This window comes from Thalassophryne amazonica, chromosome 20 (genome assembly GCF_902500255.1).
Source record: "Thalassophryne amazonica chromosome 20, fThaAma1.1, whole genome shotgun sequence".
Taxonomy (NCBI): Eukaryota; Metazoa; Chordata; class Actinopteri; order Batrachoidiformes; family Batrachoididae; genus Thalassophryne; species Thalassophryne amazonica.
This window is the reverse complement of record NC_047122.1, coordinates 24,431,698-24,456,419: the sequence shown is the minus strand read 5'-3', so window position 1 is coordinate 24,456,419 and position 24,722 is coordinate 24,431,698. Positions and strand designations below refer to the sequence as shown.

The following is a 24,722-nucleotide window of genomic DNA, read 5'->3' as shown; positions in this document are numbered from 1 at the left end:
TGCCCAATGCAGATTGGAGATTCATCACTGAATATGACTTTCTTCCAGTCATCCACAGTCCATGATTGCTTTTCCATAGCCCATTGTAACCTTGTTTTTTTCTGTTTAAGTGGTAATGATGGCTTTCATTTAGCTTTTCTGTATGTAAATCCCATTTCCTTTAGGCGGTTTCTTACAGTTCGGTCACAGACGTTGACTCCAGTTTCCTCCCATTCGTTCCTCATTTGTTTTGTTCTGCATTTTCGATTTTTGAGACATATTGCTTTAAGTTTTCTGTCTTGATGCTTTGATGTCTTCCTTGGTCTACCAGTATGTTTGCCTTTAACAACCTTCCCATGTTATTTGTATTTGGTCCAGAGTTTAGACACAACTGACTGTGAACAACCAACATCTTTTGCAACATTGCGTGATGATTTACCCTCTTTTAAGAGTTTGATAATCCTCTCCTTTGTTTCAATTGTCATCTCACGTGTTGGAGCCATGATTCATGTCAGTCCACTTGGTGCAACAGCTCTCCAAGGTATAATCACTCCTTTTTAGATGCAGACTAACGAGCATATCTGATTTGATGCAGGTGTTAGTTTTGGGGATGAAAATTTACAGGGTGATTCCATAATTTATTCCTCAGAATTGAGTGAGTCCATATTTTTTTTTTCCCTCTGCTTGGTCTAAAAAAGTAACCGTTACGGACTGCCACAATTATTTTTCCTGATTTCTTATAGTGTTTCTTAAAGCCAGAAAGTTGCTATTTGAAATGACTTTAGTTTTGTGTCATGTCTGTGATCTGCTTTTTTTCTACAAAATTAAACAACTGAATGAACATCCTCCGAGGCCGGTGATAATTATTGCCAGGGGTTGTAATAAAATAAAGTTGCTTTCTAGATCAATCTACTACACAAATTAAACAATAAACCTGGGCATTGGCTCGGTTCGTGAAAACCAGCAGTTACGGTGCTTTTGTTGGTGAGAAAAAGTTCACTGACCTTTACTTCACAGATGATGCTGTGATCTTTGTGGAATCAGTGGATACTCTGCAGCACTTGAGAAACTGAGTGTGGAATCAGAGTGTCTGGGTTGGTCCTGGATCCAGATGAATACCCAGGCTTTATGTGACTTCCTGGACTCAGCCATCAGAAGCTGAAGTTGTAGAGACATTGACTGATATCAGCAGTGACGTTAATGTCTCTGGGTCCTCTGCCTTTGAGATCCACAGATGCCTGGAAGGATCTTAGGGAGTCATGAGGTCAAATGTTAGAGGTGTTTGGTGATGCTGATATATGTCCAAGAGAACAAAGGTCCAAGTCTTTAAGGTCCTGGTACTGCCTGTCGTACTGTATGTTTGTGAAACTTGGACTGTAATCAGTGATCTAAGGTGACAACTAGTTGTCTTCGGTACCAGGTCTCTTTGGAGGATTCTTGGATCCTGCTGGAATGACTTTGTGTGAGGCGGATCGCTTACATTATGAGAGAACATCAGCTTTGATGTTTTGTCCATTGGTGTATTTCTCTGGATGTGATCCAGCACCCAGTGTTCACACTTCACATTATTTTTTCAGCTGCAAATTGTGAATTATCCACAAGCCGTTAATTGCAAAATGTGAATACTGACAAAATATCTCCTGAAACGTGAACGCGGGTCTCCTGAAACGTGAATATCATTCATGATATATATTCAGGTTAAGTAGTTTATGGATTTCAGTTTACAGATCAGTTACTGCAGTAAGTTGTCATCGCAAACCCTACCACCACAAAATTTTGTTTATTTTTTTTTATTATTTTGTTTTTGGCACGGGGATCACAACAGTCTGTGAAGTGTAGAGGTGATCGGAGCAGCTCGCTTCTGGTGTCAAGCGCCCAGTCTCGCTGGGTGTGTCCCGCTCCAGGGACAGTGTCAGGTGAGGACTTTGACTGGTATGATATTTTTTCAGTATTCACATTTTGCAGTTAACAGTTTGCAGAATTTGGAGCCGATTCACGTTTTGGGGATTAACATGGCAGTTGTTAGCTGGCACTGCGGCTGGTCCGACACTGAATCTGACCGTCTTGTTTCAGAGTGACTTTCATTTTCTGCTCTGGTTTTGGTTTCCTGTGAAATTACAGTTTCTTTACTGTCCATTTGGTTTCTCTGATGTTGCAAAATTCTAATCATCCACTTTTCCTCTCTCAAACATTCTTCATGTATAGTAAGTTTTGAGTTAATAGCATAAAAATCAGATGCACTTTGTGACTGGAAACTGGTGCCACTCTAACAAACAATGATTTAAAAAAAAAAAAAAAATTAGTAAGTCCCTGTTTATCCAGTTCCAGAATTTAAGTCCGTGTAGTGGGGTACGGTACAGTGCATCCAGAAAGTATTCACAGCACTTCACTTTTTCCACATGTTGTTGTTACAGCCTTATTCCAAAATGGATGAAATTAATTTTTTTTCCTCAAATTGGATGAAATTCATTTTTTTCTCAAATTCTACACACAGTACCCCGTAATGACAATGAGGAATTTTTTTTTTTAGGTTTTTACAAATGTATAAAAAGAAAAATAATTTACATGTACATAAGTATTCACAGCGTTTGCCATGAAGCTCAAAATTGAGCTCAGGTGCCTCCTGTTTCCACTGATCCTCCTTGAGATGTTTCTACAGCTTAATTGGAGTCCACCTGGGGTAAATTCAGTTGATTGGACATGATGTGGAAAGGCACACACCTGTCTACATATAAGGTCCCACAGCTGGCAGTGCACGTCAGAGCACAAACCAAACGTGAAGGATTGTCTTGAGGCACAAATCTGGGGAAGGGTACAGAAACATTTCTGCTGCTTTGAAGGTCCCAATGAGCACAGTGGCCTCCATCATCTTTAAATGGAAGAGGTTTGGATACACCCAAAGAGGTTATATATGAGTACTAGAGTCCACACTCGCGCTGAACTGTGTCCTGGCAAGGAGGCGTAGTCGCCATTTTAATTCCAGGCAAGTCAGGAGGCAGTGTGCATAGAGGTTTAATTCCTCTTGTCAAGAATTACGTGGAATATGCCAGAAAGCTGCGCATGTTGGCAATCCCACAAATGGAGGAAGAAGAGAGACAATAGTTCCTTCCATAAGTAAGTGGTTTTGATTATTCTTGTCACTTTGTCTGTGATATTTGGTTGGTAAACAGGTGCATGTTGCCTGCCCGTCTCTGTGTCATGCGAGGACACGGACCATTAACTCTTCACGTACACACACCACTGACTTCATGAGTGAAACTCAGTCAATAAAGGATAATTGTGTAAAAATGTAATATATAGATAAATGTATACAGATCTGTGTAACTTTCAACACTAATAGTTTGTAATGTGTGGGTGTCAGAGTAAGTTTAATACTGTCCTGACATAATTTAATGTTAATTAATATTACTGGCTTGACATCCAGGTCAGAATGGCGTTTTAACATGTATTTTGGAAGCATTTTCCTGAGTGTGTTCAGTCGCGAATCCCCATTGAAAATGCATTAACATCCTGGAACTTTGTCAATATTTTGCCCGGTTAGGAGGCGTCATGTCGCTGTTCATGAAGGGACGTTCACGTTTAGTGGGCCGCATTGGGAGTGCAGACTCTGGTAGTCATATATAATGTCTTTGGATACACCATGGGCTTCATGTATAAAGGCAAACATCATGGCTGGTGTGCGCACGTTTCCACAACTATTGTTGCAAATTCATTAAAAAAAAACTGATAAATCACATGTACATCAGCCTTTGCCATGAAGCTGAAAATTGAGCTCAGGTGCATCCTGTTTCCGCTGGTCATCCTTGAGATGTTTCTACAGCTTATTTGGAGTCCACCTGGGGTAAATTCAGTTGATTGGACATGATGTGGAAAGACACACACACACCTGTCTACATATAAGGTCCCACAGTTGACAGTGTATGTCAGAGCACAAACCAAGCATGAAGTCAAAGGAATTTCCTGTAGCCCTCTGAGACTGGATTGGCTTGAGACACAAACATGGGGAAGGGTACAGAAACATTTCTGCTGCTTTGAAGGTCCCAATGACCTTCCTCCCCTTGAAGAAATTGAGGGGGTCTAATATTTGCTCTAAACATGTAATAGTTCAGCTCAGTACACATAAAAACCTAGAAAACAACTCAGATTTTATGAAAATTGGTCAATACATTGGAAATAGGTGTATTTTTAGTTCTGATGGGGCCAAAAGTTGTGGACCCCCACCCCACACCCATGGCTGGGGGTCTGAAAATTTAACTCGTACATACATAAAAACCCTCTTTATAATTGATCAGTATATCGTGAACAAATGTGTATTTATAGTTCTGAGGGGGTCAAAACAGACGTGACCCCTCACCCCCCCCCAGAAAGGGAAGGAGGGGTCAGAATATTTATTCAGTGAAATCTGCTTCATTAGTTTTAGTCTTTTCACAAAAAATCGGGAGAATGGAAACATATGTTTATTTATATGGAACTGAGATCTTCTGCAGACTCTCCAGTGCACGTGACACAAGTCTGTAGTCCAGATCCACGAGACACTCCAGACAAGTTTCACTTCCTCTGTCCAAAATAAACTTTATCTGAAAGACTCAAAAAACCAAAAAAACAAAAAAAAAACCCAACAAACAAATAAGCAAAAAAAGAAGAACCCACAGCCACTACTGCACATAGCTGTGTTAGCGTTTGTTTAATTTGCGTTTCATGTGCTTTCAGCTCGGATCACTCAGCTGGTTCGAGGTTTCTCAGTGTCGTGGAAACAGTCTGTGGAGTTGATGAGTCAGGACGTCATGAGGTCCTTCACCAACTTCAAAAATGGAACCAGCATCATCCAGGTGAGGACTTCGAACTGAAAATGTCACAGAATGTCTGTGGTGGCAGATTGGGGGGGTATTTATCACAGAGATCCCCCCCTCCACCTGCAGGGAGCGCTAACACAGCTGATCCAGTACTACCACGGCTTCCACAAGATCCTGAACCAGCAGACATTCCGCAGCCTGGCTGTGCGATCTGAGCTCATCAACCTGCACCATCTGATGGTCGAGGTCAAGAAGCACAAGCCCAACTTCTAATGGCACCCAAGAGTTCGTGGCGCTCTCCAGGTACCAGCCGGTCTGACCGGCCCTCCTTCTGCAGACGGTTTCTGAAACACTGTTGGACCTTGAAGGAGGTGTTTGTCCTAATTTACTTCTCCATCAGGCCCAGCTGAATTTTAAATTCTTAATTATTAACATTTTGTGTGCATGCATCTTGACTAAAAACATACACAACTTGCCCCAACGGCAAATATTCCCTTTTATCAAACAATGTGGACTCTGTTTCCATGTCAGTCAGATTTTATTGATAGTAACAGTTCTTTATTCAAAACACAAACATCACAAAAGTGTTTGATATGTTAGCTGCAGAACTACAAAGCTTTCTTTATATACAAAACTATTTTATACCGCTATACTTACACTGTAAATTTATTTCAGTTTGTCTTCACCATTTCAGATTTTTTTTTTTTTTCTTTTTTCAGATTGTTACATGTCAGAGTGAGCCCCGGTGTTCTTGTCTTTCTGAATGTGCAATCTAATGAATTAAGCCCAGGTCACCAGAACACAGTTTTGGTCTGGTTCCTCACGTGGAGCAATCTCAAAAAGACTGATGTTGTAAATATAAAAAAATTAAATATGATTACCATTAGGGTCAAGCCGGACTCATTTCAGACGAGTATCCAGTACGGATAAAGCATTTTTGACGAGCACGAGCATGATCCGAATAAAACTCATCAATATCTGTTCTCGTGCTGAAGGAAAATCCTGATTGGCTAACTGACTGTCTTCACACTCTGCCATTGGCCAGTCACACACAGCGCCCATCCCTCCCTACACAGACACCTCTCTCTCTCTCTCTCACACACACACACAGGAACTGATCTCTCTCTCTGTGCTTGGCTTGATTCTACCTCACGTTGCTCTCTTCAGCACTCATTTTTTTCTCCAATTCGCCTCTATTTTGGTTTGTATGGTATTTAAAGTTATTTGGTGAACTTATTTCGTACCGTACACTGTGTGTTTGACAAGACAGAGCTGAAGATGGTTGTGTTGTGTCGGTCACTGCCTCCACTCCGGTCAGGGTTTTTTTTTTTTTTTTATCGTTTGTTTGCTATTTTGGCTGGTGATATAAAGTCAGTTGGAAAACTTTACATGTACTGATTGCGGTGCTTTTGAGAAGAATACAAGAACAAGGCTGACATATTATTTCTCTATTTGCCTTCACTGGATGTTTACATGAATCACCAAGTTCACACAGATCATTGAAACAGTCTTAGAACAACCTCTCTCTCTCTCCCTCTCACTCAGTCACACACACATGCTTAATCAGGTTTGATTACACTCCTGGTCCAAATATGATTGAAGCCTTAAAATAAAACTCTGCAGAGGAGATGGTGTCAGAGGAGATCCAGACTTCAAAAACTTAAAGAAAGAAGGACTCCGATGAGGAGAGATGAAAACCTGTTTTTGGAGGCGTCGCCTGGAGAAAGAATCATTTCAAATTCTGTCAAATTATTCCACTGTGGTTCTGCTTTACTCTCTAAATATATCAACAGAGGAAATGATTGATGGACAAGTGGAGATACCGACCCTGCTCCTGGAGATCACCTGCCCTACATGTTGTCCATCTCTCCTGGCTCCACCCACTGCTAATCAAGTCAGATGTGCTCGGCCAATTAGGAGCGAGGAAACACCAAACCGGGTGCAGCAGGTGGACATGCAGGTGACTTCCATGAACAGGGTCGTGACCTCTGCTCTAAAAGGATCATTAAAACATATGACAATTTAAATGCTGTTTTCTCACCGACTGGTGCTGGCGTTTGGGGGAGCTGATGGTGTTTCTGACCCGAGGCACTTTCTGTCAAATAGTTACATCAAGTACATTTGATTAAATGTAAACTGCAAAAACAAAACATTTAATATTCATATAAAAAAGCAGCATGTACGTGAAGAAGTCTCTGTACTTAGGCTTAGTCTGAACTTGATGTCACAAAGCATTTGTCTGAGTACAGGAGAACTGCTCAGAAACTAAGTTAAGCTGGCTAAAGGGTGGAGAACTGGTCAGTTTCTCGCGGCTGACTTTAACTGTGTTGGTCTGTTCCCAGCACTTTGCTGGCATGTCCGGACTTTGACTTTCCACTCAGTGCTCTAATGCCTTTGATATAAACAAATAAGGGCATGGTGGGGTCTGTGAGAATGTGGTTGAACTTTGAATGCTTAAAAAAAAAAAAAAAACTAGTGAGATTGTGGTCAAATCTGGACGCAGTAAGAACTTAAGGATATAGTAACAACAGCATTGACATAATGGCAATGTAACTAAAACCTAGTCAGGACTTTACGGACGTAGGAAAAGCATGTGGTGGACAGGAAAGATTGCACTCCATTCTCACTATGGCCACCCCATGGTAGCAGTACAACCATGGAATGTCCACCCTACATTGTAGAAGACCACATTACGCTGATAATATGCTAATCTTTCAGAGATGATCACATCTGTCATGTTCAGAGAGCTCAAATACTGGATCCAGTTCCACTTCTATTTCAACTGTTAATCTGCAACTTGTGATACAGTCTACTGTCAGCACCATGGACAGCTCACCATCAGGAGCTTAGTTGTAGACATTAGCTGATTGACCGTAGATGTGGACACAAGAAAACAGAATGAATGAAAAACTACAGTGTGAGACGCAGTATTTTTTTTAAAGGAATTTAACGCACTCGTGGCACAATCCTGACCGGTTAATGTTTCATGTTATAGTTTGTCATATTGTTCAGACGCTTATTTGACGGTGATGTTTGTAAAGTGAGCGTGGACTCTGCTAACCGTTCACAGAGAGCTGCATGGTGCTGACGACCAGACCGTGATTGTCCAGAACTTTAAATGTTCCCTCATCTGAGCTGGTTATCTTCTTTAAGGTTATCTGCTCTTCCCCCGGGTGTTTCTCCAGGCGCTGATTGTTTCCATCCTCCCTCATCCACAGGACGGACCACTCAGTGCTGTTCCTGTGAAGCACAGTAAAGCGAGCAGAAAGTACACGCAGAGCACTTTACCAAACCAAGAAAAGCAGCTTTCGCTGGCGTACGTGACTGAGGATTCTGAGCGTCATTCACAAACAGATGCACAGAGGTGACATTTGGTCTTATGTCTGGAACAGTTAAGTCATATAAACATCAACTATGAATGCTGCTACAAAAAAATACATACACATGATAATAGTGTCTGAATTCTGAACTTATCTGTTGTTCTGGACTTTATCCCCACTTTTTTCAAATTAGATATGGAAAATGTCATAATAAAGTTGTAGAAATCCCACCGCTGAGTTTTTTTTTTTTTTTTTTTTTTTTTAACATTCTAGTTAATAAATTTCAAAATAAAGCTCAAAGTAAAAAAGTTGTGGGTGTTGTTGATATGTTGAAATAAAAAATAAAATTGGGGATAACTGTAATATTGTTGGGTTATAATGAAAAAAATCTGACAAGGGGCTTTTCTTGCTTCAGCTATTGTTTATGTGATTGTAATTAATGTGAGATCACGTGATCAATGTGGTTGTTTTCTCATGGGTGGTGTATTTAGTGTATTTTTCTAGGTTACAGAAAACTGAAAAAAGGAAAATATCAGCAAAGCAACACGTTATTGATCAAAAGTAATCAGAGTATTGAGAGGTACGTCAGGACACAGTGTTGACAAAAACATGTCATTGTGCTCAGAGAGAAGCAGCTCACCTGCCCTGAAAGATGACCTTGCACGCATGACCCGTGTAAAGATCCAGAACCATGTCTTCGCCAAGGCCATGTGACTTCCAGCTTTTATGTTCTAACAGAGAAACCCAGCAAAATTAATCAGAATGTCAAACAGCCGCTGAGTGGAAATACAGGGCATCCAGAAAGTATTACCAGCGCTGCATTTTTTTCCACATTCAAAAAGGGATGAAATTCATTTTTTTTTTTTCCCCTCACAATTGTACACACAATACCCCATAATGACAATGTGGAAAAAAGTTTTTTTTTCTTAGATTTTCGCAAATTTATTAAAACTAAAAAAAATTTAAGAAATGCTGCATAAAACAATTAATTATACACCGTACATAACTAAATTATTAAAGAATTAGAAAAAGATTTTTAAAAAATAAAGGGGTAAACTATGATGCATATGATGTAATTTATCTACTTCCAGGAATGGAAAGATAGCACTTCCTCAGATTTTGGGCAAATTATATGCAAAGTGAAAATGAAAAGGTGTGATGCAGCGGAAAGTGGACATGTGCTGCGGTTTGTTTATGACTCGGAGCTCAAACGTGTTGGCTAACACTTACTGACACAACCTCTCACATTTGCCTCGTCTTAAGGGCCTTTCACACTGAACACGTCAGAAGCATCAAAAATCGGTCTAAAAACCATTATTTTCAATGAGACGCGTCAGAAGCATCGCATCAAAAGCCCAGCTAAAACGATGCTTCTGACGGGAGCGTGCAGTGCCGCTTGTCGGCAGGCTGACGCTGTCAAAGTTCAATCCAATCGAACTTTCGACACTGAGCTGTGACTCACCTTTGCGTTGTCCAATAGGAATGACGTGTTGGGCCAAAACACGGAAGACTAGTGGCAGAAACCACTGGCAGAAAAGGATCGGTGCAGAAACCACTGATCAATACAAAAAGGATTGGTGCAAAAACCACTGATCTGTACAAAACATTAACGTGTGACAGGACTGCTCATTTATAGAGCGGTTTTCTGAAGAAAAATCACTGGAAATGTTTTTTGTTGTTGTTTGTTACCTCAAAATTTCTGGTTACTGTTAAAAAAAAAAGTTTAGAACACTTGTAATTAAAATAGCTAAATAAATCAATAAATGGTTCTTTAGAAACCTTTCATCTGTAAATTTAAAACCACCTGTTATTTCAGATTAGATTATTTCTTGTTTAATATAAGGAACCTTGGACATTTATTTTTAGACAAAATAAAATGTAAATTTGCACATTTTTAAAGTCTGGTAGATTATTTATATCTCATTTCAACCAGAAAAGCAGACACTAAATAAATACAAATGTTTATTATAAATGCAACAGGAAATAATTTAAGAATGACTGCAGTGTGATTGTAAAGTAGGATTTCTGTGACATAAACCTCATTTTTTTTTATAGTCATTTCAACTTGTAATTACGTCAAAATATGTAATTGCCTTTAATGTTTTTATCAGGACAGTCATTTCTAAAATATGAATTTGAGCACAATAAGTGGAGAGCTTCTACTTGTGCAAATGTCTTTTGACTTTGATTCGTGGACATTGTAACATCTTTTTAAAAAAAATAATAAAAAGTGCTGTTGAAAGAGCCTTTTATTTAGAAGCAGGTGATGTTATCCTGGATTCTCGGGACCAGATCAGAATCAGAATTTCTTTATTGTCCCGTAAAGGGAAATTAATGTTGTAGCAGGAGCACACAAAAGACAAGGTACACAAAGATAATATTAACAGTGAAAATAAGACCCAATTAAGTCTAAAATCAAACATAATAAAAATAAAAACAATACCCATACAATGTCAAATATTCAATCCAGAGTCCATGGCAAAAACAAAGTATTGCAAAAGTGCAATATGTCGATGTGCAAATAAGCAACATAAACAAGAACATCAAAGGCTAATTGCCATTAAGTAATAAAATTGCACTAGGGATAAACGCGACCTGAAATCTTTGTCCTCCTCATAGGAGCCCTAAAACGACAGCCTGACGGCAGAAGCTCAAACTCTTTTTTCAGTGGGTGATTAGGACGATCCAGAAGCGCATTAGCCTTTCTCAGGACCTGTCTGTTATAAATAGACATTACCCTGGCCTGCTGACTTCCTGAGATTTTTCCAGCAGTTTTGACAAGACTGCCAAGACGAATCTTATTGGAACAATTCAAATTTCCAAACCATGCAACAATACAAAATGTCAAAACCGATTCAATAAAACTTCTATAAAAGAGAGTCATCATCTCAGAAGAAACCTGGAAGGTTCTCATCTTCCTCAAAAAGAACAATCTTTGCTGAACCTTTTTGGAGATAACATCAACATGAGGTTCGAAGCAAAGTTTATTATCAAGGACCACACCCAAATATTTGTAGCTCTCCACCATCTCAACATCAACATCTTTAATAACAGTTGGTGATGGAAAACAGGTAGACTTCCTAAAATCAATAATCATATCTTTAGTTTTTGAAACATTCAATTCCAGAAAAGACTCCTCACACCAAGAAACAGTCATCAACAGCAGGCCCATGGTCCTGCTCATCTCCCTGAAGAAGACTAACAATAACTGTATCATCAGCATACTTTAAGATGTCTGTTACTGACACTGCTACGGCACTCAGTGTACAAAATAAAAAGCAGGGGTGACAAGCAGCAACCCTGAGGAGAGCCAGTAGAAGAGGAGAGCACATGAGAAAGAACACCGTTGACTGTCACACACTGTGACCTGTGAGTTAAAAAGTCAGTTATCCAACTAATCAAGTGAGGCTCAAGTTTAAAATGATGGAGGAGCCTATCAACAAGAAGAAAGGGTTGGATGGTATTGAATGCTGAGGAAAAGTCTATAAATAAGAGTCTGGCATGTGTCTTCTGCCCCTCCAAATGCCTAAACAAAAAGTGCAATAATGTTACCACTGCATCCTCGACACCTCTGCCAGTTCTGTATGCAAACTGCAGTGGGTCAAACTGTTGTTCGACATGCAACAAAATTTCCGACCTGATAATCTTCTCAAAAGTCTTCATCACTAAAGAAGTCAAAGCTAGAAGGCCTGAAATCATTAAGTACTTTAGGGGAGCCACTCTTTGCTACTGGAACAATAACTGAATGTTTCCAAAGCTTAGGTACTTTGTGCAGCTCAAGAGACAGTGAAAAAATATAATGGAAAATGCTGCTCAGCTGATCCGCACAAGTTTTTAATACTTTGCCACAGATGTTATCAGGTCCAGGGCTCTTAGCCTTAGTTTTCTTTAAAAGATTTGCCACATCATCCACATCAATCGAAAATGCTGGAGACATAGACAAAGTATCTTTAAAAACACCTGTCCGTGCAATAAAATTCTGATTTTCAAATCGAAGCTAAAATCTGTTTAAATCATCTGCTCTTTATCTGAAGTAAAACCATCCAATGAAATTTTGTCACTCCTTCCTCAGTAATCCTATCATTGTTCTCATTCCATTCCAGTCTTTCCTCAGGTTGTTACTGCTCAGTTCAGCCTCAATTTTATCTTTATACCATAATTTTGCCTATTTTTATTTCAGACCTCACTTCCTTCTTTAATTTTCTTTCTGTAAGGACATCACCCATATTAAAGGTAATTTTCCTTTTGTGAATAAGTCCCCTAATATCTTTAGAGAGCCATGGTTTATTATTAGGAAAAAAATTTACCTCCATAGAAGGAATCACGGAGTCTCTGCAAAATGAGATATAGCTACACACAACATCAGTAAGTTCATCAATATCTGAGCAGTCCTCCTGGAATAGAGACCAGTCTGTGCAATCAAAGCATCCTTGTAGGGCAAGTGAACTGTCGTTGCTCCAGACTTTGACCTGCTTTTTGCAAGTCTTTTCCCTCCTCAGCACAGATTTATACGTGTGAAGGAGCTGAACAGTGTTATGATCTGAAGAGCCCAGTGCGGGTCCTGCCTCAGATGAAGGTCTCGTCTGCAGCTTTGAACTCTGGTGGTGTTGCTGAAGAGCAGAGATGTTTTCTTTCAACTGGACTTCATGGTGTTCAGCTCATCAATGGAAGTTTGGTTGTCTGCACAGCAAATGTTCTTGAATGGGACAAATGAATATATTTTTTTAAATATAAAGAAACACTAAACAGTTTATATATAAAAAAGAAAAAAAAAAGGGAGGGGGAAACCGATAGAAAAAAAACACCCGAAAAAAAAGTTATTTAAAGTTGAGCTTTTGTGGTGTCTGAAAAAAGCTGTAGCTTTATTTGGTAAAAATAAAAAAAGACTGAACCATTTACAAATTAAAGCGTTCACTCAGATCAACTGTGCTAAAAAGCTAAGCTAACATTAGCCAATCATTAAACCTTCAAAGCAGTACAAATGTCACGTTTTATTTTAATATTATTCTCACCTCGAAAAAGCTGCAGAACTAAACTCTGTTGGGCAAACTGGGACTTTTCAGTGGGTTTGCTCCATCCTCCCGGCTGCCTACCTCGGTTTGCCCAGGAATGATGCCTGAAGGCCGGTTTCTCCATGCGGGTCGGCCCGCTGTCGCGGTTCGATCGATATCCCACCAAGTCGTCAGTCCTCCCTCGGTCGGCGTCACTTCGAAAAGTAGCTGAAAAAAGCTTCTCCCAGCAGGGTGATGGGAGAGTCGTTCTGCTGTTTTTTAAAGCTTTTTTGTGGTTCCGGCGACGGAAATTCAAGATGGCGATCGCTGAACTTTTTTCAGGTTGTGGAAACAGCCAGAATGTGACGTAGCAATCTCCGCCCCCTTGCTGCTTCCGAAACGACATGTCTGACGTCACGACGCGTTGGAAACGCAACGGTCTGGTGTTACGACGCGTTGGAAAGTGTTAAAGCGTCGCGCTGAAGCGTTCAATGTGAAAGGCCCTTTACCTTCTCCACTGGGAACCGAAAAAACTGCACCTTCGCAACTGCTTCGGTGATTGCAGCCGAAAACAAAACAGTACACCATTTTTCCGTGTGAAATTATGCTGTGTTTATGTTGCACAACGGGAACGGCTGTCCCCATACGTGGTCAAATCCTGCGATATCACGCAGGGTTCAGACAAGACTGCGCTGTCCTATTGAGCAGTATTATACTTTACTGAGTGACAAATACATATATAATAAGTACATGTACAGATACTCGAAACTGACACTTGTGTGGTGAAAATTGAGATAAGTTCATTTAAAAATTTAATATCAAGCATGTTTTCTGTTCATTTTTTCTCATTATCCCGGACAACTGTTCTGACACTACAAATTTAATGCAGACATTTTTGTCATAAATTGTCTATAAACTGATTAGACAAAAAAAAATTTACTGTAAATCCAACAACTTCATGACAGTCAGCCAATTTCCTGAACAAGAGTATGCACTTGTGTGTTAAATGGATTTCATCATTATGAATGAAACTGTTTATTTTGAACATTTGATACAACAACAATTACAAGATAGATCAGTAAAGACAACAACAAAAAAGTTCCTACTGTGTACCCAACATGTCCGAAAAGGGGTAGGGTGAAGCATCAGCTTATTTATCTCTACCCCTTCTTCCCCACAACCAGTAATACCCTTTGCCACATATACACATAGATTCCTACACACCTAAACCGATATCAATATATATATATATATATATACATATATATACACATATATATATACATACACACATCAACATACATACACATATATACACATATACATATATACACATATATATACACAAACATAAATATACACCTACACATACCTACTTACATACAAAATACTATATATTTACAAGCCGAAGCAAAAAACAAAAACACCCTAACCCTCATTACCCTTCCTCCTCCCTATACCTAGAAAAAAAACATATTTTTGTACCGCTGTTTGAACTGGTTCATGCTTGGACATTGCTTGAGCCCCACTCCCAATCTGTTCCACATCCTCACCCCACAGACAGAAATACAGAAACCTTTTAATGTTGTTCGTGCCCACTGATGCTTTAAATTAAATTTCCCCCTCAGACTGTAATCCCTGATCTGTTAAAAAAAACATATTTTTAATATTTGCTGGAAGTAAATTGTTTATTGCTTTATACACAATTTGTACTGTTTGAAAATGAACCAAGTCTGTGAATTTTAGGAATTTGGATTGTAAAAATAGTGGATTTGTATGATCTCTATAGCCAGTATTATGAATAATTCTTATAGCTCTTTTCTGCATTACTGATAGTGATTGTGTTGTACCTTTATAAGTATTACCCCATACCTCTGCACAGTACTGTAAATATGGTAAAACCAGTGAGCAGTAAAGAATGCGGAGTGAGTTGTGGTCCAGAATATGTTTCGCTTTGTTTAGAACTGAAATGCTTCTTGACAGTTTACTTTGTATATGTTTTATATGAGTCTTCCAGTTTATCTTATCATCTATTATCACCCCCAGAAACTTATTTTCATGTACCCTTTCAATATCTACCCCCTCGACTTGTAACTGAACCTGTATGTCTGTATTACAATAGCCAAATAACATGTATTTTGTTTTACTTAAGTTTAATGATAATTTGTTTCTGTCAAACCATATTTTCAATTTTCCCATTTCTATACTGATCCTCCTCAGTAACTCCTGCAAATCCCCCCCTGAACAAAAAATGCTTGTGTCATCTGCAAATAATACTAATTTTAATATTTTGGAAACATTGACAATATCACTTATATAAATTAGAAACAGTTTTGGACCCAATACTGACCCCTGTGGGACGCCACAAGCATTGTCCAAGCATGATGATGTATATTCCCCCAACTTCACAAACTGTTTTCTGTTACTTAAGTAGCTTCTCACCCAGTGCAACACCAACCCCCTAATCCCATACTGTTCAAGTTTATTGAGTAATATGTCATGATTGATTGTATCAAAAGCCTTTTTAAGGTCTATAAATATTCCAACTGAATGTAATTTGTGGTCTATGGCGTTTGTAATCTCCTCAACTGATTCTATTAATGCAAGTGATGTTGAACTATGTGCTCTGAATCCATATTGACTATCAGTAAGTAATTTATGTTTATTTATGAATTTGTCTAATCTATTATTGAATAACTTTTCTAATAATTTGGAAAATTGTGGAAGCAAAGAAACAGGTCTATAATTTGTGAAGTGGTGTCTATCCCCAGTCTTATACAGCGGCGAAATGATAAGTTACAGATGTATGTTAATGGTTCTACAATCCATTCAATGACCTGTTTTACCACCACCATATCAATTTCATTTAAATCGGTAGATGTTTTATATTTACAATTATTCACAATGTCTATAATTTCATTTCCATCCACTGCTGTGAGGAACATTGAACAGGGATTTCTTTCTATGAGATTATTATCCCAATCCTCAGGTTGGGAATCGGGAATTTTTTCTGCCAAGCTTGGTCCAATATTTACAAAAAAATTATTAAAACCGTTGACTACCTCATCCTTATTTTCCTTCTTGACATTATTATCAATGAAATACTGAGGGTAACTCTGTTTTTTATTACCATTTTTGATAATGCTATTTAATATATCCCATATTCCTTTAATAGTTTTTGTTATTATATAATATGTTACTATAATATTCCTTCCTACATACCCGTATAATATTAGTTAATCTATTTTTGTATTTCTTATATCTATTTTCTGCCTCTTTAGTCTTTAGTTTTATGAATTCTCTATACAGTGTATTTTTCATATTATATGCATTTCGTAACCCTTTCGTCATCCATGGTCGAGCTTGGATATTTTGTTTTCTGTAGTCTTGTTTAATTGGACAATTTTTATCATATAATGATGTAAATATTTGTAAAAAAAAGTTTCATATGCACTATCAACATCACTTTCACTGTATACCTTTTCCCAGTTTTGCTCCTGTAAATCCTTCTTTAGTGTGTTCATGTTTTCCTCTGTCCGCACTCGCCTGTATTTTATTTTCTCCTCTGGCTGATTCCGCCGGTGGTTTCTATTATAAACGATGAAAACTGGTAGATGATCACTAATGTCATTGATTAATAATCCACTCACAGTGTTATTCTCAATATCATTGCTGAATATATTATCAATTAAGGTGGCACTATGGGATGTAATTCTGCTTGGCCTGGTGATTTTTGGATATAAACTCATACTGTACATTATACTGATAAATTCATCTGTTATTTTATGCTTATTTGGATTGAGCAGATCAATATTTAAGTCACCACAAATGAACACAGTTTTTTGATTAGTTTTTGAGAACATTTTTCCCATACAGTCAGTGAATGTTTCAATACTAGATCCTGGTGCTCTATATATACAGCTGACTAATACATTTTGCTTTTTTCTTCACATATTTCAATAGTTATACATTCTAATAAGTTATCAATCACAGTTGTCATATTGTCTACTATTTTATAATCCATGTTCTTATCCACATACACAGCCACTCCTCCTCCACACTTATTTTTTCTGTTTACACAATTAAATTCATATCCATCCAGTTCAAAATCCATTCCTTTATCTTCATTGATCCATGTTTCTGATATAGCAATTATGTTAAATATTTTTTTAAACTGACTTAAATATTCTTTAATGTTGTTAAAGTTTGCATATAGACTTCTGCTGTTGAAATGGATTATTGATCATTTGTTATCCGTTCTAATGATCCGATTAAACTGTTCATCTGTATAATAGCAACAACTGTCATTGATATTTGAGAAGAAATTATTGTCCGGGTCTATATCGTGCTCCAAGTCCAGTACATTGTGGTCTGTGTATTTAAATGTTCTCAGTTCTACTTTTCCATGATCAGCAATCCTTTGAGTTATATCCTTCTTGTCTCCAGATGTAGATGAATAGGTAGTAGATGAATAGGTTCCTCTGGTCTGTGTCATGGTGTTGTGATGTGTTTGTGTCCTCATACCTTATTGGTCATATTTGTCCAGATCCTCGATGTTCCTGATTACCATAACCTTCGCTTGTTCTGGTGTTCCATTCAATTTGATAAATGTTTTGCAGTTGGATGTCCATGTCTGTTGAATTTTTCCCTGCTTTTTTAAGAAACGATCTTTCCTGGCGATGTCTGCATTTCTTTTGGTCAAATGTTCATTGATGAATACGTTTGTTCCTTTGAGTTTCCGTCCCTGTTTTAACAATGCCATTTTATGTTTTCTGTTGACAAACCTCATTATAACTGCTCGCTTGTCTCCATCCTCTCTCCTGGGCAGGGGGTGGCACGCTTCAATGTTATTACAGTCCATTTGAATACCTTTAGATTGCAGGAAGTCAGCCACCTGTTGTTCCACTGAGCTGGCCTCCTGCTCACTGGCCTCCCCTCCGCTGTCTTCTGACACCGCCCGTGCGTAGGATCGAGGTTTAATATGAATTCCTGTAATAATAACGTCGTTCATCCTTGTGTACTGTTCCAACTCCGCAACACGGTTCTCCAGGTACACCAGACGCCGGTCTTTCTCGGCATTCTGGATCCGGAGAGCCTTCACTTCTTCCACCAGCTCCATAATGGATTTCTGCTGCATTTTAACCACAGAAATTTCCTCAGACAAAAAGTCCAGGGACTTCTTGATATCGTCTCCCTCCTCCGCCGTCAGTGCCTTCTTCGGACCCATGGTCAGATAACTCCGTGCTGGCGCCTCGGGCCTCGGTAAAGCCGCGCCGGTGGAACTGCGCTGACGCCTCGGGCTTCAGGTGGAGCCGCGCCGGTGGATGTGCGCTGACGCCTCGGGCTTCAGGTGGAGCCGCGCCGCTATGGAGAACATGTAACACTAAAAAAGAATGTATTATAGATTTGGATCTCAGACCAATAGTACGGCGATCGTGATTGGTCTACTACACCATAGTGTCTAATACGATACTGCTGATTGGTTGGTCGATAGGCTTGGCCGCGGAAGTTAAAAATGAAAATAATTGCCGGAATTATTCATTTTCATGCTTTTGAGAGCAGCTTTTTGATGTGGGGATATACATTTTCTGACCAACAAAAATATTTTTCGAATTTCCGTTCAAGAATAAAGTTGCCCCCTATGTGTTGCATGATACAGAGCTTTTGATGGGCATGTATTGTGGCCTACAAGTACACATTCAAGATATCAAAGGAGTGGGTTTTCTCCTTGAGCCAGAGCCCAGACCTGAATCTGGCTGAACATCTCTGGAGAGATCTGAAAATGGCTGTTCCCCATCCAACCTGATGGAGCTTGAGAGGTGCTGGAAAGAAGAATGGGCAAAACTGCACAAAGATGTTTGTGGCATTATCTTCAAGAAGATTTGAGGCTGTAATTACTGCCAAAGGTGTGGGTGTGAATACTTATGTACGTTATTTGTTTTTTTATTATTATTTTTAATAAATTTGCAAAAATTTAGGAAAAAACTTTTTTCATGTTCTCATTATGGGGTCTTGTGTGTAGGATTTTGAGGGGAAAAAGGAATTTACTCCATTTTGGAAACAGGCTACCCCGTCTGTATTTGCTAAGCAGAGAGAAAGCAACTTTCAACAAACCCAGAACAGACAGTTCGATGCTCTGGAGGAAGACTCTGGTTTTCCGCGACTTCGTTTTGTTGATCACCATGAAGCTGTCATACATTCCCCTGTCTGTGATCTGAAGGTCATTTATGGTCAGGGAACAATCACCGATCAAGATCCTCTCTGCAGAAATCTCTGTCCGGTCTTTAAACTCTGCTGCCTGCCACTTCTGAGAGCCCTTCTGCTCGTATATTATTTCTGTGTGGGTGGACCACTGTACGTGACAGATGGGCGGGGCCACCGTGCCCAGACGTGGCTTCCAGCTGCATGGAAGGGCTACCTGCTGACCCACCCTGGAGGTGACTGCCACAGGATTGCTCATGGAGGGCAGGGAGGAGGACTCTGGGAAAGGACGAGACTTGGGTCAACATGGAGGTCAAGGAAAAGTTGGTGACTGTAGTTTTAATACTGTGATCAAAGTTTGACACTCACCAACTAAACAAGTGATCAGAAAACAGAAACGTTGTGTACAAAACCTGAAGGATGAATGAGAGAGCAGTGATAAACATTTGGCAGGTCAGCACATTTGCTGATGAGCAAAAACACAAAGATGCTCAGGCAATAAGTCGCTAATCACATGACAAACTTCTATGCACCCTTGTAATGTTGCAAAATGGGCGGGGCTAGACATGACCTCTGGATGTTTCTGTTGCAGCCATCGTGCTGTCAGTGTGAAGATCATTATCATCATATGTAAACGCAGAACATCACAAATATATACATATATATATATAAACTTGTATTTGTGAACTAACAGAGTTTCCAAGTGGAGTCTACTGGGATGCTGCCATTAAAGTCTCAGATCAGAGACTCTACTATTCTCTACTACTCTATTATACCAGATTGCAGTTTCTACTTTGACATACAGTGATGAAAATAAGTATTTGAACACCCTGCGATTTTGCAAGTTCTCCCACTTAGAAATCATGGAGGGGTCTGAAATTTTCATCTTAGGTGCATGTCCACTGTGAGAGACATAATCTAAAAAAAATCCGGAAATCACAATGTATGCTTTTTTTAAATTATTTGTATGTTACTGCTGCAATTAAGTATTTGAACACCTGTGAAAATCAATGTTAATATTTGGTACAGTAGCCTTTGTTTGCAATTACAGAGGTCAAATGTTTCCTGTAGTTTTTCACCAGGTTTGCACACACTGCAGGGATTTTGGTCCACTCCTCCATACACATCTTCTCCAAATCATTCAGGTTTGGAGTTTCAGCTCCCTCCAAAGATTTTCTATTGAATTCAGGTCTGAAGACTGGCCAGGCCACTCCAGGACCTTGAAATGCTTCTTACAGAGCCCCTCCTTAGTTGCCCTGGCTGTGTGTTTGGGGTCATTGTCATGCTGGAAGACCCAGCCATGACCCATCGTCAATGTTCTTACTGAGGGTAGGAGGTTGTTTGCCAAAATCTTGCAATACATGACCCCATCCATCCTCCCTTCAATACTGTGCAGTCGTCCTGTCCCCTTTGCAGAAGAGCACCCCCAGAGTATGATGGTTCCACCCCCATGCTTCACGGTTGGGATGGTTTTCTTGGGGTTGTTCTCATCCTCTAAACATGGTAAGTGGAGTTGATTCCAAAAAGCTCTATTTTGGCCTCATCTGACCACATGACCTTCTCCCATGCCTCCTCTGGATCATCCAGATGGTCATTGGTGAACTTCAAACAGGCCTGGACATGTGCTGGCTTGAGCAGGGGGAACTTGCTGCCCTGCAGGATTTTAAACCATGACAGCATCATGTGTTACTAATGTAATCTTTGTGACTGTGGTCCCAGCTCTCTTCATGTCATTGACCAGGTCCTCCTGTGTAGTTCTGAGCTTTCTCAGAATCATCCTTACCCCACAAAGTGAGATCTTGCATGGAATCCCAGACCGAGGGAGATTGACAGTCATCTTGTGTTTCTTCCATTTCTAATAAATAATCATAACAGTTGTCTTCTCACCAAGCTGCTTGCCTGTTGTCCTGTAGTCCATCCCAGCCTTGTGCAGGTCTACAGTTTTGTCCCTGGTGTCCTTAGACAGCTCTTTGGTCTTGCTATGGTGGACAGCTTGGAATGTGATTGAATGAGTGTGTGAACAGGTGTCTTTTATACAGGTAGCAAGTTCAAACAGGTGCAATTAATACAGGTAAAGAGTGCAGAATAAGAGGGCTTCTTAAAGAAAAATTAACAGGTCTGTGAGAGCCAGAATTCTTGCTGGTTGGTAGGGGATCAAACGCTTATTTTATGCAATAAAATGCAAATTAATTATTTAAAAATTATACAATGTGATTTTCTGGATTTTTTTTTTTTTTTTTTTAATTCTGTCTCTCACAGTTGAAGTGTACCTACGATAAAAATTACAGACCTCTCCATTCTTTGTAGGTGGGAAAATCTGCAAAACTGACAGGGGGTCAAATATTTATTTTCCCCACTGTATACATACATACATACATACACAGGGATTAAAGTTCTCCGTCGCTACAACAGATTTCCATCAATTGGGCTAGAAGAGGCTGGTTTCAGCTGGGAGACATGGAACTTGGGGTGAATCTTCATGTTGGTAGGGAGTTTCAAAGTAATGGCAGTAGGATTAATGACCCTAACAATGGAAAATGGGCCAATGTAATGTGGTGAAAGTTTGCGGGATTCAATGAGCAGTGGAATATTCCTGGTAGATAACAAAACTGATAGATGTGATGCGTAGGAAGGGGCTGGGTTCCTGTCCTTGTTAGCCAATTGTTCCATTGTCTCTCGGGTACCTTCCAGTGCAGGTCAGGTGTCCAGCCACATCTTCCTGCAGCGGTGGATGTATTCCCCCGTGGAGGGTACCGTTAGTTCCGCCTTGAGAGAGGGAACAGCGGAGGCCTCAAAAGGAGGAAACTCCTGTAGCAGAGCTGGGGAGGTTGTTGTGGGCATACTCATCCCAGGAGAGAAGCGCACTCCAGGAGGCAGGGTCCAATTCTGCCATGCAGTGAAGCACGGTTTCCAAACTCTGGTTGGTCCTCTCCATCTGACCATTAGTTTGGGGATGAAGGACACCAGATGACAATCTCACAGTAGCTCCTATTGCCTTGCAGAATGCCTTCCACACTTGGGAAATGAACTGTGGCCCCCCGATCACAATTGGTGTTGTTAGGAATACCAAGAATATGGATTACATGTCAAACACTCAGCAGTCTCAAAAGCTGAGGGAAACTGCGGAAGAGCAATAAAGCGGGCTGCTTTAGAGAAGTAGTCAACCACAGTCAAAATCACAATTACCACTGGATGCTGGAAGCCCGGTGATGAAGTCTAAGGCAGTTTGTGATCCTTACTGCGGGCGCAGGTGGTGAACACTGATGTAATCCTGGGTGTGATGCCTAATTCCGCGTTCACACCGGATGCCACACGAGCGACAGCGGCGAGAGGTTGCCATGTAATCCCTATGGAAGGATGCGTTGTGGTGCCACAAAAGTCCAAGGCACACAATGCAACACAATGGACGCGAATAAAGTGATTTTGAGCGATTAGCGCTTTTGATTATCGCGTCACATCGCCCTCATCCCCAAGTTGAAAAATCTGAACTTTATCGTCTTGTCGCGCTGCGATGACCAATCAGGGACTGGATATGTAGTGATGTGGACATGTCCTGTCTCTGGCAATCAGCCTGTGAGCAGGACTTATGTCCCTTTTGAAGGAGAAGGAGAAGAGTGAGGAAAGCCACCAAGACACCCAGAAGAAGTTATAGGCTTAAGCTGCGATTGAAGAGATGCATGGTGCAAATTTTGAATTTTGCACACCTGAGATGTGAGCCTCGATTTGATCCGTTTTGTTGAAAGAAAATCCTCCTCTGCTCCATTTTGTATTTGAAATGGCATAAACAAATTCAAATGAGTCAGATCCTCGAGGGCTGAATACTTTTCAAGGCGCTGTCAATCAAAACGCGCGCGTGCTCGCCAGCGTGCGGAGTCAGTTTCGTTTTGTGTCGATTTCCTCCTAAATGAAACTCAGCGATCAGTAATTCCACAGAAGTAGTTTGTGGTAAATTCAGAGGTGCGGTTTGCAGCCGCATGACGTTAAAGCAGGAAAACCGAAACACATAAATAATAATAATAATAATAGTAATATTATTTACAGATGTAATGGTTCGCCTCTGTTCACCACATTATAAAATAGCAAAATTAAAACAGGTTGTGAGATATTAAATGAGAGGCCATTTGATTTTCTTACCTGTGTATTTTTGTTGTTTTCATGTCTGCAGATAAAAACTATCTCCTCGTCCTCCTCCTGCTCCAGAGAGTTGAAATATCTGGTAGCACTCAGGAGGCAGCAGGAGCTTTTCTTGGTGCACAGTTTCATTTCAAAATAAGTTACCTCCTCACCACGTGGACTGCTGAGTGCTGCAGTAATGTCTTCTACAGAAATGTTACTCTCTCTTTCACACACACACAAAATGTTTGATGTCGCTGACATTAATGTGCAAAGCTCTTCACTATCTGTGTGTATATCGTCAATTAATAGTTTAAGTAAGGACTAAACAACTTGAAGCCGTGCATTATACGGTTTGAATGCACGATAGAGGTGGGCGGATCGATCCTAATATCGATAATATTGATACCAACGCTGGTAATGATATTGAAGGATCCTCATGTAAAAAGATCGATACTCCAGCATTTTTTTTCTCTCCCGCACACACTGACTGCTGCACACGCAGATTCATCAAAGTCTACGCTCTGTAAGAGCAGCGCTGCACTGTGTCACACAACACGGAGCAGCGCACCCTTGTATTGTGGTTTGTCAGCCCTCTACCTCAGGGGATTTTTTTGTGTTGAGTGATTTTTTTTTTAACAGATAAAACAAAAAATAAAACAAGCATCATAGGAACAAAACGTGAGGGGTGTACCTAATAACATGTTGAAAAATACAAAAATACAAACTAAAATACAAATATTACAGAGGTTCATACAAAATCGGGACGCCTTGACAAAATATATTGTTTCCATTTACCCCAAATCTCAACAAATGTATCATACTGAAGTCTATTTGAAAATGTAATTCTTTCCATTTCAAACAAACCATAGACAACCTCATGCCAATCATTTAAAGATGGGGTCTTTGCCGTCAGCCATTTCTTGGTGATAGTCTTTCGGGCAGCCAAACTCAGAACGCCGTATAAACACTTGATCTCTTTGTTCACGTCTATAGAGTGCAAACATCCAAACAGGAGTTCAACCCAGTTAAAGGGGAGTTGCATGCCAAAAATTATCTCTAGCTCAGAGTGAATCGAAACCCAAAAATTTTTTATCAAAGGACAAGACCAGAACAAATGAAAATGCATCACTGCTTGGGTCCCGCAGTTTCTCCAGCAGGTGGAGGAGTTGGAATAATGTTTACTTTGTGCAGGTGTGATAAAAAAATCTACAAAGACTCTTCCAGCCAAAACACATCCATGTATGTATTAGAGCTAGAGATTTTCCACTGAAATGCACATTGCAGAAACCAAATGTCATTTGTGATTACCATATTTGATTCCC

At 39.8% G+C, this 24,722-nt stretch overlaps 2 protein-coding genes across 2 annotated transcripts in view; one reads left to right on the top strand and one right to left on the bottom strand.

Annotated features, from left to right (window-relative positions):
* The window catches only part of vps52 (VPS52 subunit of GARP complex), a 41,655-nt gene extending 33,631 nt beyond the window's left edge, over window positions 1–8,024 (top strand). The window contains 3 exon segments of the mRNA XM_034160604.1: window positions 4,690–4,808; window positions 4,899–5,068; window positions 7,985–8,024. Coding sequence (XP_034016495.1) covers window positions 4,690–4,808; window positions 4,899–5,045 — 266 coding nt within the window. The 3' untranslated portion in view covers window positions 5,046–5,068; window positions 7,985–8,024.
* On the bottom strand, window positions 6,407–23,547 carry lgals17 (galectin 17). Its single transcript, XM_034160371.1, has 6 exons — window positions 23,419–23,547; window positions 19,654–19,738; window positions 19,198–19,563; window positions 8,733–8,823; window positions 7,834–8,012; window positions 6,407–6,867 (listed from the first exon to the last, which is right to left on the bottom strand). Exons 1-6 carry the CDS (start codon window positions 23,545–23,547, stop codon window positions 6,686–6,688), a joined length of 1,032 nt encoding a protein of 343 aa, XP_034016262.1. The 3' UTR covers window positions 6,407–6,685.
* Window positions 23,548–24,722: the final 1,175 nt, after the last annotated feature.

Excerpts from the sequence above, each read along its gene's own strand:
- lgals17 (XM_034160371.1), bottom strand. The coding sequence starts at position 23,547 with ATGAAACTGTGCACCAAGAAAAGCTCCTGCTGCCTCCTGAGTGCTACC. Across the intron at positions 19,739-23,418 it reads AAAACAACAAAAATACACAG|CCTGCCAAATGTTTATCACT; the intron begins GTAAGAAAATCA and ends CAAATGTGCTGA. Across the intron at positions 6,868-7,833 it reads CATGCAGCTCTCTGTGAACG|AAAGTGCCTCGGGTCAGAAA; the intron begins GTTAGCAGAGTC and ends ACTATTTGACAG.